General features: G+C 60.9%; 3 protein-coding genes across 3 annotated transcripts; 2 read left to right on the top strand and 1 right to left on the bottom strand.

Annotated features, from left to right (window-relative positions):
• Positions 1–1,926: 1,926 nt before the first annotated feature.
• Positions 1,927–2,930, top strand: PLICBS_002398 (uncharacterized protein; the record flags this gene model as incomplete). The annotated part of the gene is made up of 3 exons (XM_018322055.2): positions 1,927–1,929; positions 1,991–2,215; positions 2,280–2,930. 3 exons carry the CDS (start codon positions 1,927–1,929, stop codon positions 2,928–2,930), a joined length of 879 nt encoding a protein of 292 aa, XP_018179535.2.
• Positions 2,931–3,124: 194 nt separating this feature from the next.
• PLICBS_002397 (DNA-directed DNA polymerase) lies at positions 3,125–6,294 on the bottom strand (the record flags this gene model as incomplete). The annotated part of the gene is made up of 2 exons (XM_018322054.2): positions 3,125–5,205; positions 5,265–6,294. The coding sequence occupies 2 exons, from the start codon at positions 6,292–6,294 to the stop codon at positions 3,125–3,127; spliced, it is 3,111 nt and encodes a 1,036-aa protein (XP_018179534.2).
• Positions 6,295–12,882: 6,588 nt separating this feature from the next.
• Positions 12,883–14,747, top strand: PLICBS_002396 (cell division cycle-protein; the record flags this gene model as incomplete). The annotated part of the gene is made up of 4 exons (XM_018322051.2): positions 12,883–13,100; positions 13,158–13,225; positions 13,296–13,542; positions 13,604–14,747. The coding sequence occupies 4 exons, from the start codon at positions 12,883–12,885 to the stop codon at positions 14,745–14,747; spliced, it is 1,677 nt and encodes a 558-aa protein (XP_018179531.2).
• Positions 14,748–14,912: the final 165 nt, after the last annotated feature.

Genomic DNA, 14,912 nt, shown 5'->3' with positions numbered 1-14,912 from the left:
GAAGGGAAAGAGGAGCATGGACGGACAGGAACCGGGAGAGAGGCACGGCAGAGCAGAGGCTCACGGGAATATAAAGCAGATATTTGTTTCGGCCTGCAGCGGTCTTCCGGAGCTCGTCCTGTGTGAGGCCCCTGCCTTGCAGCAGCCGCCGTCGGCCCAGGCTCTTTTGTTGGCCGGGATGGAGGGGTTTGGCGGGCGGAAGAGACGCCGTTGTGGGACCTGAAGCCAGGGTCCTGGGCGGGGTGGATGGGCGGCGGACAGCGGCGCAAGGGGGGGAGGATGCGCTGCGTGAATATCGGTGAGCGGTTGGTTCGGCACAGCGACGAAGCAAGTGGTTGACGACGGGAGATATGATCGAGAATCAGAAGAGGGAGGCACTGGAGAGAGGGGGCAAGCATGAGGTGGAAATATTTCAATCAGCCCATCGAGGAAATAGATGACGGGGCGATTATTTCAGGGAGATGGCGCATCGTGGTCATGGGGGCCCAGCGGCAAGGACCTAGGGACAGGCCAGGCCGTGATGGAGGGGCAGCTTCGGGGGTGATGGGGGGGCAGGCATCTGTGACGCAAGACACTTTGGGCCTCAACCGTCCCAAAAACGCACGCCAGACTGATCCGTGTGTCACGGGACGCACCTGCCCTGGCGCCTGCGGCTTCAGGTCCTCGACTGGCCCTTGACTCAGGTGGGCATCAGACGACTTGCCGCTCTTTAATTGCTATTATGCGTCTTGTCTCGCCTCTCGAGGCAGCGACAGCGTGTCTCTACAGGACGTCATGGCTGAACGGAACGCGCTCGGCGATGGCTCGGGCATGCATGGCCAGCGCGCGCGCGGATGATGTACGTGCGTGTAAATGAGGAACCCCCCCCTCCAATCTGACATGTGTGTGCCATCCACGAGGTGCGCATGCCATGGATGTGTGCTGCAAGGTCCTGCCGCCGACTTTGTCCGGGCGCCTACCATTAGGTTCTCACACTTTTCAGTGCAGCACCGCTTCCTGGAAGACCTACCTACCATTCGTTTTGCCCGTCCATCTTGTCGTCTCGTCTGGAACCTGAAACCAAGTCGTGTCGGGCACGTCGCGACGGGCATCGCGCCTCACCGCTCCCCAACGTCTGTTGAGTTAGCACGAGTCTAGGCTGGCTGTATGGCTTGCAAGCCTGAGCTTGGATGGATGCCGGTCGCTCGAGATTAGGGGGGTCCCCTCCGCCCGCCTGGACCGTCCGTGGAGTGGGCACACACACACACACGTCTGGCCGGCCATCTGTCCGACCGCCCGGACATCGTGGGCTGTGATTGCATCACAACGGCCGTTGTGCCGTCGAGGCAGCAGTGCGCGATGCCAAACTTCCCACTCCAAACCCCGCCGCGGTGAGATCCCAAAACACTCAGCCAGGGGCCCCTTGTATGAAACCTTGAGTGTTCAATGTGCCCTTGATAACTCCCGCAAGTCCATCCCAAGGCGCGATGCTGCAACATCCTCGGAGGGGCCTTTCTGGAAGCCTGACCCCTCCAGCCGGAGCGGACCATGCATGTGCAGGGTGGGGGGGGGGGGGGGGGGGGGGGGGTTTGGTTCCCACCGTGGAGCTGGGTCGACGCGCCACCGCGTTGGCAAGCCACACCCGACAGCCATCCTCACCAGCCACTCCCGGTCAAGGTGTGGCTGCGCCCTGCCTGTGGCTGGAGCACCCGTTCTCTTCGCGCCTCAGGCAGTAACAGGCTAGGCGGCCAGCCTCGCGCGCCAGCGGCCTGCAATACGCAGCTCTCAGGCTGCCTGGTGAGCTACCGCCGTCGATGAAGCTCCATCCAACCAAGCCCACGACCTCACATCGCCATCCGCATCTGACCCTCCCCGACACCGCACAGCCGCCATTGACACAACCCGCGAGCCTCTGGATAAGCCTCTTCCGAGAGCTCTTCAGCCATCATGGTGAGACCCTCGCTGTCCCGTCGGGCCAGACTTGGAAAGCTGACATGACGTGCTCCTGCAGACGTCCATAGGCACGGGCTACGATCTCCTCAACTCCATCTTCTCTCCCGACGGCCGCAACTTCCAGGTCGAGTACGCAGTCAAGGCGGTGGAGAATGGCGGCACGTCGATCGGCATCCGGTGCAAGGACGGCGTCGTCCTGGCCGTCGAGAAGGTCGTCGGGTCCAAGCTCCTGAAGCCCGGAGCGAACAAGCGTATTGCCACCATTGACAGCCACGTCGGAGCCGTATGACTTCTCCCCTCTTCCTTGGAGTGCCGTGTGGTGCAGCTCGGTAACCGTAAACTTGCAGGTATACTCCGGCATGGTGCCCGATGGCCGCCACTTCGTTGACCGGGCCCGCGACGAGTCCCAGAGCTGGCGCCAGAACTTCAAGACCCCGATCCCCACAGCCGACCTGGCCTCCCGCATGGGCGGCTACCTGCAAGCTTACACCATGTACGGCTCCGTCCGGCCGTTCGGCATCACCGCCATCGTCGGCGGCGTCGACACCTCCGAGGACACGCCCGTCGATGGCGAGGTCGGCTCCGGCCCCAAGTGCGGCGCCGGCGGTAAGGTCCCCGGCAAGCACGGCGGGCCCTTCCTCTACATGATCGAGCCCAGCGGCCTGTACTGGGGCTACTACGGCGCGGCGACGGGCAAGGGCCGTCAGGCCGCCAAGGCGGAGCTGGAGAAGCTGGACCTGCCCGCTGGCAACATCACGATACACGAGGCTGTCAAGGAGGCGGCGCGCATCATCTACGTGGCCTCAAAGGACAACAAGGACAAGGACTTTGAGCTGGAGATGACGTGGATCAGCGGCGCCGACGGTCCGACCAAGGGCCGCCACCAGGAGGTGCCCAAGGAGCTGCGGGAGGAGGCTGAGAGATTAGCAAAGGCTGAGGACGACTCGGACGATGACGACGAGAACGACAAGAAGGACGACGACAAGATGGAGGAATAAAGAGGCGGGCGGGGCTCGGTCACGAGAGCGAGACATGTAACATCACATTGCAAATGGCAGGTTCATAGAATAATGCTTGCACCAGTCGGGACGGAAGTAGCGTGGCAGTCGGCTTATTGCCACTTTTGTGATTGCGTGCCTATTCTAGAGGTCTATATGCGGGATATGCAGCTCTTTGAGCATGGGTATCAAGTTCAATGACGTGCCTGCGACGTCTGATTCTGGCACCAGTTGTTCCAGTCGGCAAAGAAGGACGTCTGGAGACGGACCTCACCGAGCACCCAGCCGGACTGGGTCTTGGCGTACACGGCCGCGATCTGCCTGATGGCGTCCTTGTCGGCGGCAAACATGGCCGACGCAACGATAAGGCTGGCCGCGCTGGCCGCCTTGGCGTACGCATGCGAGTTATCCTTGCCCGCCTCATCGTGCACCTCGACCAGCAGCGGGAGGAGGTCGTCGGCGGCAGGCTGTGCCTGGGCACGGGCCTTTTCCTCGCCAGCGCCGGCGCCGTCACGGCCCGCCCTAGCCTTGCGCAGCCCGCGCTGAAAGCTGAGGATGATCTCGCAGGCGCGGCTGGCGAGCGGCTTGGTCGAGGTGGTGCGCATGAGGCCGAGGAGCGGGACGAGAAGGGAGAAGGCGAGCGGGTTGAGGGCCTCGTTGCGGACGTAAATGTCGAGCAGGTCGAGGATGCGGTGCTTGAAGTTGACGACGGACTGCTTGGCGTCCTTCTTCTGCTTCTTGCTGTTGTCCGGATGGGCCTTGACGCGCTGCTTGAAGACCTCGGCGAGCTTCTCGTCGAGGGCGAGCATCTCCGAGTCGGACATGTCGCCGTCCGAGGCTGACTCGACGGCGTCTGCGTCCTTGTCGAGGCGATGGCTCTTGAGGATGGAGCCGACGAGTTCATCGAGGTCTATCGGCTCTTGCTTCCTTGCGTCTCCACCCTCGCTGTCCTCATCCCCGTCTTCCTCATCATCATCGTCGTCCTCATCGCCATCGCCTCCGCTCTCATCATCATCGTCGCCAGCAAGGCCAACGAATTCCACATCAGAGTCGATCTCAACATCAGAGACCTCCTCCACGCTGTTGGCGTCGTCAGAAGATCCATCCTCGTCCGCGTCCACGTCCATGGCATCATCTTCTGTGTTGAAGAGCTCCTTTTGACCCTTGGTGCTCTCCCCTGACGCGAGGGGGTCAGTCAGCAGCTCAAGACCCTCGGCTGAGATCTGGCTGGTAAAGGCATCAAACACCTGTTGGGATACCTGCCTCATCAGGGACGATGGGCGCGCAACCATTGATAGCAGTATCTCAACAAGAAGCTCGGAACTGCCTTCACTCTTGTCACCGACACTTCCTGACTTGAGTCTCTCATAGAACTGCGCCAGGTCGTTCAGCACCTCCATCGCATCGGGGTCCTCATTGTACAGTTGGAAGATGGAGATGGCGTGCAGCATGGCCAGACCCTGCGCCAAGCTCTGGTCGTCCTTGCTCTTTGACTTTCGCTTCAAAAGCTTCTTCATCCTCGCCAATGCGTCGTCCATGGCCTCCTTGATGTCGCCGGCCATGTTCCTCGACGCCGGATCGATGGACGCAATTGCATTACAGAAAACGCTGAAATCGTCGGCGTTGCGAGTCAAGCGGGCCAACGATGACTCGATTCGGGATCGACAGAGCTCCCGAATCTGATCTGTCAGAGCATCCTCTGGAACGCTCTCGGGAGTCGAGTACGCCAAGGCAGAGAGCTCTTGGAGCACCGGCCCGAACGAAGAACCGTGCTTGGAATCCGACGACGCCTCCGCAGAACTTGATGCAAATGCGTTGAGAACCTTGGCTAGGTAGTCGGCGTAGACCCGAAGGATAGCAGTGGCCTCGTCGCCCTCCTTCTTCTTCAGCGTCGCCAAAGGCAGGCGAATGACCACCAGCGAGTCCTCCGCGTTGTCGGGGTTTATGTTCTGCAAGAGCTTGTCGACGGTCTTGGTGCTTGTGCGCTGGTCGAAGTTGTAGGCGCCGTTCTTTCCCAGCAAGCTCCCGAGAATGATGGCGAGCGTGTCGGGATGCTGAGAAACCACGTTCTCAATGGCTCGAAGCGCTTTGATGGCTGCTCTATGCAAGTATCGGTCCTCCTTGGCAGCCTGGTTAATGAGGCATGTCATGAAGTTCTTGGTGAACAGGCATTGCAGCTTGTCATGCTGGCCAACCAGTGCCTCGAGCAGCTTCTGGAATACCATGAAGCCCTTGAATTTTTGGCCGTCGGTCGCGTTTTTGGAAAACAAGCCATCTAGATAGTCGGGGTCAGGTATTGTGTCACACATCAAAGGAGAGATTGGGCAGACTGACCATCGATGACGCGGTTGTAGAACTGAGAGAGTCCATCCGTGTCTGCAACTGCGCCTCCCTTCACGTAGCACCCAATGATTATATCCCAGACAAAGTGCAGCTGTGCTGTCCAGCTCGCCTGCTTGCCGTTGTTCTGAGACTTGTCGTTGGGCTCCTTGTTCGAGTCCTTGAAGCTCTCCTTGAGGACGGCAGCCAGGTCGCCAAGAGACTTGGTGGAGAGGGGGTTCTGCCACGGCTTCAGTTTGATGTCGGGATAGCGATTCAGCGCAACAAGCCACGCGGCGACGCCCTCTGGAGTCTTGGCTAGGCCAGCGTCCGCGACTTTGATCAGCGTGGCCTCGGCCTCCTTCCGGCTCGTCTGCTCGAGGGCCTGCACCAGGACCCAGCCACACTGCGACCGTAGCCAGATCTTCTTGTTGCTGAGCTTCAACAGCAGATCCAGGACAGAGTGCCACCTCGAAACGTCTGAGAAGAGAGTCCGCGACCGCACGAAGCACTCTAGGCCAAAGAGCTGGCCAAAATAATGGTCGCGCTCCTCCTGACCGGGGATGTTGCCGATAGCCTGCGTCTTGTCCACCAGCAGGGCCAGGACCTTTTCAAAGGTGAGGTCCGGGTACTTGGATGCCAGCTTCGAATCCTCGGCAAACAGCTGCCCCAGGATCTCCGCAATGACGAGGCTGAAACCGATCCGCGAAGCGTTGCGCCCGCTTGCGAGGCCGCGGAACAGTCGTCGATCGAGATGTCGCAGCAGAACGGCTTCCGGCACGCCATCCCCACCCAGGAGGCTCGACACGATGCAATCGGCCGCCTCTATGCGTTCGCCATCATCTTCGCTCCCGAGAAGCTCGTATAGGCCAGCCTCTCGCCTGCGATCCTCTCCAGTCGGGGTCTCGATGAACGGCTTCTTTTCAAGGATCGGCTTCGCGGGGGCGGTTCGTCCGTTGGTTTTGGCGTCGCTCTTGGTCTTTTTGGGGGCATTCGGGCCCGAATTGGCACCGTCTTTAGGTCCCCTCTTCCGCTTGCCGGCCATGCTTGGTTTTGTTGGCTTGAAGACGCAAAGATGAGCGATTGCCGTCGCCGGCATTGTCGCAGCCCAGCGTCCGCAGGAACTTCAGAAAATATTATGCCGCCTCAGACCGCCTTGGTGGTGGTGGCCCACCCCCACTAGGCACGCACGCAAGCCCCACTAGGGGACCTGAGCTTCGTGACGGGTGGCACTTCAGTTCAGTTCTCGACGGAGCTACCTTACCCTGCAGTCGATATAGTGTTGGGGCACTCGAGGTTTTCGACTTGACGATCCTCAGGCCACGTCGTTCGCCATCCCCTTTTTCCCCTCTCCCGGAAGGAGGATCCGGGCAAGAGAAAAAAAAAAATTGCGAAGCGAAATGAGGCAGAAGAAACCCACGTTGCTAGCATCTTCCCCAGTGGCCCCAACGGCAGAAATTTTTGGTCCCTGACTCTGGTTCTTGCATGGGGCTGGACGTATCGATATGCTCTCGACGGGGGCAGAAGGGTCCAGTCCCAGTGTCTCCAGTTGGACCCCCGATCCACCGTCTGGGCCAGACAGACGGGGGAATGACGGTTGTCCATTGCAACCAGTGGCGGCGGTGACGAGTTATGAACGTCGTGCACCGGGTTGGTCGTACGAGTCCCGGGTGCAGCTCCGCGTACCGAGCCTTGCACGAAGCACAAGCTGGCAATCAATCACCGTATCCTAAAGTGGTCGCAACTAACATACTAACTTCGTACCTGCGGGAGCAAGGGACGGAGCATGGAGCCACCGCCAATACATAGCTTCGTACACATCCGTACATCCACACCAAGTGCGATGTACAGCACGGTACTTTCTTTGAGTCTTGCCCGACGACGTAATGAGCAGGCAGCCTGGCCGCACGGAGCCCGTTGCCCAGGCAAACCCGCCATGTCTTGGGTCCGACGAGAGACTCTAAGCGAGCGAGACCCTTCCGATTTGCTGCGACCCGGCCCGTTGGCCGGCGACGGCGCACAGGGCGACTGCTGCCGTGCCGGGGTTCCAGAACGCCGGTACCTCTGTCCTTTGCACGAAGCAATGATCATGTTATCCATCACGCAGGCATCGTGTCCGTCGGCCGATCTGCCTCGTGTCTGGTGCGATGGCCCAGATGTGGCTGGCCGTCTCTACCGTCCCGTCAGGGCCCCGAAACACCTGTGAAAGAAGCGCACCTGGTGGCTGATGACTGGCTGACTGGCTGGCTGGCTGGCTGGCTGGGGTTGCTGCTGCGCGGCTCCTGAAGCTGCTGCCTGGGCCGGTCCGAAGCCAGAGGCGTCAGAGAGATGCGGCTGAATGCGACAGTCGGAGGCGGTGGTTTGGTTCATGCAGGATATTAAAATGAGGGCGTATCCCCAGAGTGCGGTCGCCACCTCGCGCGGGCATGGGGTACGTACCTTATCTTGTGCTGACATGAAATGTACATACGACGTACTGCACAGTGCTGTGCAGCCCTGTTCCTGCAGCTTTTCTGCAGAACAAAGAACACTGCAAGTTCAAGGTTCCGCTGGCCGCTGCACTCCCAATCGTTGGTCGCCGCTGGCACGGCCACTCAGCGACCCTGGAAACGAATAGGCGGGGCGCATCGGACCGGTGTCGAACGAACTCTCCAACATTGGTCCCCTCTTTGGACGGGGCACGACGGGGTACGAGCACGTGACATCGTGGCGGATGGCGTTGCTGGGCGGGGTAAGCGACGCGAAAACGGCGCTTTGTTTACTTTGGCAAGCGCGTTTTTCCCGTTTACTTGTACATACGTACCTGCCTGCACCGGCCAAGGGCCCCCCCGGCGGGCCAAAACGTGCGACGTGCGCGGCGGAGCAGCCCTGGTGCTCCACGAAGAGGGCATCCTGGCCGTTTCTCAAACGAACTCATGCACAATGCATCCTTCAACCCTCTCTGCGCTCCTCGGGTTTGCTCCTCACTTGTTTTCAGGAGCTTCCCACGGAGCTGCCAAGCAGGGGTTCCCGGGGGCCACCTGACGAGGCGATGCGGGCGGGGTTCTGTCGCCGACCGCTTCTTGTGCCCGCATTCGGACACACGATCGCGGCCCCAGACCAGCTGAGGCTCGGTGCTGACGCCGAGGGCGGTGCTGCGGCGACTGATTGGGCGGCCGTCCGATGGTTCCCGGCACCCCGTGGGCTTCGTGGTGCAAAGGTGCGGCGGCGACTCCGGCGGCTGCATGGCCAGCGAAGCGTCCGTGACGATGCAGTAAACAAAGAAGTCGCGCTATCGCAGCAGGCGCTGCGCGCATTGTCGATAGCGCACGGCACGGCTAAGCGCCTGCGTTGATGATGTGACGAGCGCGCAGCGGGGAAGCAAGCCATGAGGGGGCACCAGGCGGTGCGGTGCAGCGCCCGGGATGGTGGCTTTGTGATGACGATCATCCCGGATCTTCCGTCGACCGAAAAAACAAGCATCACTGGCGAGGCCGAGCCAAGCAACCGCATGACGTCGGGCTCACCTGCTCTTCATCCGCTGGCAAGCGATGTGATCGAGGGCACGAGTGCTTCATCGACGATGGACGCGGCTGTGACGCCGCAGATCTGGTCACGGCCCATTCATCGCATGGCCGCAATCCCTCCATCTCGTGTGAACCCTGTCGGGTCAACGTCATGCCAATGCGGCGGCCCAGAGCGACCCGGAGCTCCAGCCCGCCAGCACGGCCACAAGGCTGCGCCGACCTTGCAATGTGCCAGTCCAGTGAATGCTCCATCCGCCTGAATGCCAACCCTTGATGTGCGATGGATGAACGGCCATCTTCAGGTGCCGGTGAGGAAACCTCGACAGTCCCGCAGACGGGCGCGGTTCAAGTGCCTCGTCCATCCATGCAGACAGTGTTGCACCGGCGCTAAAAAAGACGACAAAACCTGGGCCGTGCAGTCTGACCCATTTGGATAAGCTTTGTTTACCGGGAAACGTCGTCGAGAGCTCTGACCAGGTCACGACCCAGCAGGGAGCGGAGCGATGTCGCTGGCACAAGTAATCATTCGCCGCCTGCGACTCGTCACACCCGCTCGTGTGCTGGAGGCTTGGAGTACGTACACGCACGCTGTACGGAGAAGTACATCCATGCAGATATATATGCACGGTTTGGAAGCAGCGGTTTCAACGCCGGTTCGTGTGCGTGCTTCATATACGTAGACACAAGCTGTATGCATGCTTGAACGAGACGGCCCCTTTGGAGCTGGCAGTGCGTCAGATATCGTCAGGGAGACTCAGTCCCCACGCGCTACAGGCGATGCGCAGTCGTATGATTGATTCACCCGCGCCCACATCGAGATTCAGGACATCCGCATAGTGTCGCGTGTGAGCAGCAAAGAATTCGACCTGGCGCCACCGGGTGAGACCTGTGTCTGGCCAGTCTTGGCCTGACGGACGGACGGGCCACAAAGCAAGCGCCCAAATCGCCAGCGCCATGCAGGGCGTTGGCGCCACGACGCAAGGGCAGAAGGCGACGCCAGAAGGGAGAGCGAGAACGGAGGGTCTGCTCAGATTAACAGAGACAGAAAGACCCTTAAAGCGTTCGACCCGGCGGAGAAGAGCGATTGCGCGCGCCCGTTGATTCGCCGCGCATGGTTCGCATGAGCAGGCGATAATCTCGAACGTTTGCTCGCTAGACCTGTCAGTTCATCCCCGGACTTGGACAAGTGCGTACCGTCGTACGTCCCGTCTGTCTCAACTCGGCAGCGGCGCCTCGCGGTGGACAGCCCGGCATGCATGTCGGGTGAATCGCAGCCGGCACGCAGCTCGGACACAACAGCGGCGGGGCGGGCGGCAGCACGCGAGCTGGAATTCTGCTGTAATGACGGATCTCGGGTGGTCTGCTCAATGGGCCGGATCTGGCATCGGAGGCGGTGACGATGATGTCAGTCTGTCGGGTGCCCGACAAACAGGCTCTTTCTTGGTGCGTGGTTGCTCTTCGTCAAGACGGACAAGGACTGCTGGACAGAAGGATGCATCGGGCGATGGCAAGCATGCTGCTGCAGCTGTGCTGTGCAGACCAGGTGCAGAGCATTGCCAAATGCACCGCTGCTTCGACGCACTAGCTCGACACGATGCTCGTGCTAAGCGCCCCCACGGTGGATGGGAGACGACATGGGCAAGCAAGGTGAGGAGGGATTGCCGGCCATGATTCGCTCGAGAGATGCAACGGCAGGGCAAGGCAAGGGTTGAGCAAGTCCTTTGCGGCGACGAGGGAGGAGAGAATGACGCTTTTGGCCTGGGCGCGGCCCCACCCTCTGCTGAGCAACCAGCTGGAGCTCTTTTTTAGCTCCGAAGCTGGGACTCGAGGCTGTCCAGGGCGAGCCCGAGCCCTGCCGGGGGGGTGGAGGAGAGGTTCCCAGGCGGGTGACGTTGGGTGCGATGCACTGCTGGAGTTGTGCTGCGCTCACAAAGGGCAGGGCAGGGCAGGGCAGGGCACCTGGGGCAGTGATTTGGATGTCCAGGGCACGCACGGGTGGGGAGACCCCCATCGGTCGTCCCAGCCTGGAGGTCGTCCCAGCAGCGGCCCCCCCCGCCGCAACCGCCGCAAACCTGAACTCACCTGGCAACTCCCGGTGGAGCCCCGTTGGTCGGATACCTGGCCGGGATCAGGGCAGCTGAGATACCCGAGGCGTCGCTTGTCTCTTAACCGCCCACCTCGGGCGGACCCATGTCCTGCTTGCCTGTGCAGCGCACGTTGGCGGTACCCGTCCCTTGGTGGGAAGTACGGTACCGCTAGGTAAGGTAGTCCTGACTTGGGGGAGCTTGAGGTGCTCGTCAGTCGCGACTGGGCAGACGGCGCGCCCGCCTGCGGCTGTTTGGCGTCCGCCGCACAAACTCAATCGACCGCCTCGTCGACGCGGTCTCGCGCAGACCGAGCTCCGGGTGGCCCGTCCTGGTGCCTGCGGTTGTGTGTTATAGTGCTTGCTTGCTTGATTGACCGACGAGGCTCCGACAAGTCCGTGAGGTAGGTACGACGTGCGCGACGGGGCAACGAGCATCCAGATGTATCACCCGCTCCGCCAGACTCGTGTCCCGTCGGCATGCAAGCTTCCCGTCCAGGTACAGCGCCTCCGCAGGTACCTCCCTCCACTCCGGCAGCCACAGAGTCCCGTCGGGGCTTGCTTGCCTGCTTGCCCATGCCATGCCATGCCATGCCAGGCCATGCCACACACCCGCGTGGGGCCTGCCTGCCCCGACACCCCTCCCCACCTGGCCAGGCAACCTGGAACCCCAGCAGCAGCGCCGTCCGTCTCACAGGGCTCCGGGCGCCCTTCCAGTGGAGGCTCCGTCCACCCACTGCCCCTCCTTCAAGTGCCCTGCCCGTGGCCGTCCTCCACACTCCGTGCATGCCCTGGCACTGGCTGCCCTGGCTGACCGGCGTCGCCCCGGCTCGTGCTCCTGGCACAGCACAACCTGGAAGCGGGCGCACGACGCACTGCACCGCGCCGCGCCGCATCAGCATTGAGTGTGCACGCCCGAGCTGCACAGGTTCCAGGGCAACCGCCCACACGGACTGACTGACGGCAATGGACCGCCCAGCGCGTCCTCGCACCACGCCCCGAACTCAACCCCCCGGCCGGCCGGGTGTGAGTCGAGGTACCAGCGGTACCGCCTGTACCTCCACTGCTGTACTTGCCCTGGCTGCCCGGGCTCCATCCATCCATCGTGCCTGCTCTCTCCAGGGCTGACCTCAGTCACCCCCAGCAACGTCCATCTCCATCCTTCCCAGCGCCCGTCCCGTTGCACGGCCCTTCAAAAGCCGTTGCTCCCTCACCCACCTTCGTTCCCTTCCCCTTCCCAGCCGGTCCAGCTTTGCGTGCATCCTTCGCCTTGCACGGCAAACCAAGACGGGAAGAACCTAGAAGGGTAGGAGAGTGTTTCGGGCCTGAGCTGCTGCGTCCTCTTCCATCTTGTCGACCACCCCACCACTCCTAGCCTTGCTGCCCGCTGCCAGAGAGACCGGACCAGCCTTCACGTCTCGCGAGCTCCGAAGCCGACACGCGACCCGGCCAGGACGCTAGAGATACTATCGGTACTCTTGCGCCCTACGGCAAGCATCTCGTCGACCCGACGGTCCTCTGCATGCAAGCGCAGCCCGCAGCTGGCAATTCCTTCTCGAGGCCACCTCGAGCTAGGAATCCGCCCACCACACGCTGCTCCTGTTGCTGCTGACGATAACCTCGGCCTCCTTCCAAACCACGACTGTCGCTACGCCCGAAGCGTTTCCAGACCGACTTACAAATGCCCTCGCTACGAATATAACGAGCCACGATCCCTCTTCACACCAAGGACAGGCCTGGACCTGGGCTCAAGGAGGGGACCGGCGCTTGACCAGGTGCAACCTGCACAGGGCTCTCTGCAGCTCGGCACCCCGTCCTCCACCTTCTTTGTCCATACCTTCGTCCCGCCTGTAAACGGTCACGGCGTCCGTTGCCGTGGCATCAGGGACTTCCATTTAATACCTGCCGCTCTTTCCGTCACCATCTCTCAGCAGCGCAAAGCCTTCCTTGCTCGTCGACTCGTCACGCGCGAGTCCTCGGCAAGCCTTTCTCTCCCGCCATTATGGAAGCTTCTTCACCGTTGGCGGCTTTGCACCGCCCCATGATGCCTGCCCCCTCGTGGGGTGGCCGTGACATCTTCAGACCTCGTCCGCGTTCGCTCTATTCGAGTGGCTCTGCTGTCAGCGGCTCTTTCAGCCTGCGTGAGCAGCTGCACCGCGGCGGTGCTGACTACTTCAACGTCAAGGATGTCCGCGGCAGTTCGCCAGCTGCGAGCTTGGCGGCCGACCTGTCGCAGAACTTCCGTCTTGACAATGAAGCAAGGTATGCGCATTTGTATCCGCATGCATTCGTCCACGCCGCTTACCTGAACGTTTGCAGCCCTCAGTTCCCTACACCTCGGAGGGCGCTCTTCACGGCCAACGTCATGGCCGGCATGGAACACAGACGTAAGGATGCCTCACCTACATGGACTCTTTCTCTCCCTCTCGCTGCTTGCCCATGCTCACCTTCAACCAGAATTCGTTACCACGCCTCCCTTGCCCTCCTCTTCGCCGGGTCCAGCTCCCCTGACCGAGCTGATGGAGGTGTCCCCCCTGCCGCATAAGACGCCGTTTGCCTCCACACAAATCGAGATCACATCTCCAACGCCCATCTCTACACCTACCGTTGACGACGATGACAATGATGATGAGATGATGCTCGACTCTCCAGCTCCAATTACACGTCAAGGCTCCTTGGAGCCGCCCAAACCTCTGGTGGCTGAGTCAGTTCCACTCACGCATTCCATCCATCTCCATAGCATCTGTACTGACAATTTGCCTTAGTCGCAAGATCGCGGCCCCACGACGACCATCTCTTAGCCGAATGAAAGGACTAACTACCAGCGCCATCCCTGGAAGAGCACAGGCCGAAACTCAACTTCCGTCGTTCCATTTTGGGGCTGACACGAGCATGAGCTACTCGACGTCGAACCTCTCTCTTGGAGAGTGCTTCGAGACCACGTCTCCTCCCCAGGACCGCAGGCCAAACTCGGCAAACAGCCCATGCGCCTCGATAGCAATGGGCAATCGCCCTCGCCCGCTGTTCACGGGTGTGACAGGAGCTACGGGCCACCGCAACGGATCACCAATGAACAACCACTCAAGGCGGCAATCGAACCCGTTTTTGAGAAACCGGAAACAGTTTCGCCGATCTCTCAGCATGTTCGAGCATCCCGCTGAACTGATGAAGGGCAAGTCCGATGGCGAAGAGGCCAATGTCTCTTCGCTGAAGTCGGTGATGGACATCGAGGAGTCCCACGAGCCAGTATTGCCTCACTTTCTCCCAGACGATCCAACGGATACGATCCCGCGCATCTCAAAGGAGACATTTTTGGAAGTCTTGGATGGGAAATATGCCGAACAATTTGACCAGAAGATGGTCATTGACTGTCGCTTCGAGTACGAATATGAGGGCGGCCATATCGACGGCGCAGTCAACCACAACGACAAGGAGCTGCTTGCGTCACAGCTCTTTCAGACGCCCATGGATGGCCGGACACTCCTCGTCTTCCACTGCGAGTACTCAGCTCATCGGGCTCCTCTCATGGCACGTCATATTCGTTCCGAGGACCGCACTGTCAATGCCGAGCACTATCCACGTCTGACCTATCCAGAGGTCTACATTCTCGACGGCGGTTACAGCGGATTCTTCGCCGACTTCCGAAGCCGGTGCTATCCCCCAGAATATGTTGAGATGAACGACGAAAAGCATCAACGCACCTGCGAGCGCGAAATGGGCCGCCTGAAGGCTCGCAAGGGTCTTGGCCGTGCGCAAACGTTCGCATTCGGACAGAGGGACCCTTCTGTTAACGACTCTCCCACGGCCCCCAGCCGCCCGGCATCTCGCATCGCCTCTATCCCCACCCTTGGACATTCGCCGATGCCCAACAACGAACGATCACCCGCACGCCGCATGGCGTCTTACTAGTCGGCACACCCTGCCTTCACTATTCTGCTCGCCACTGCCTGTCACGCAGCTGACGAAGCTGACTGGACCGTCTCCACCTTTGCTTGTTCACCATTTTCTTGTTCACAGATCTCCCCCGGCAGCGCCTTTGAGACGACCCAGCTTGTCTCGCGTTGCCTTGCATCA

The sequence above is a fragment of the Purpureocillium lilacinum genome (assembly GCF_023168085.1).
Source record: "Purpureocillium lilacinum CBS 284.36 DNA, scaffold_2, whole genome shotgun sequence".
NCBI lineage: Eukaryota > Fungi > Ascomycota > Sordariomycetes > Hypocreales > Ophiocordycipitaceae > Purpureocillium > Purpureocillium lilacinum.
This window is presented reverse-complemented; position numbering and strand designations above follow the sequence as displayed.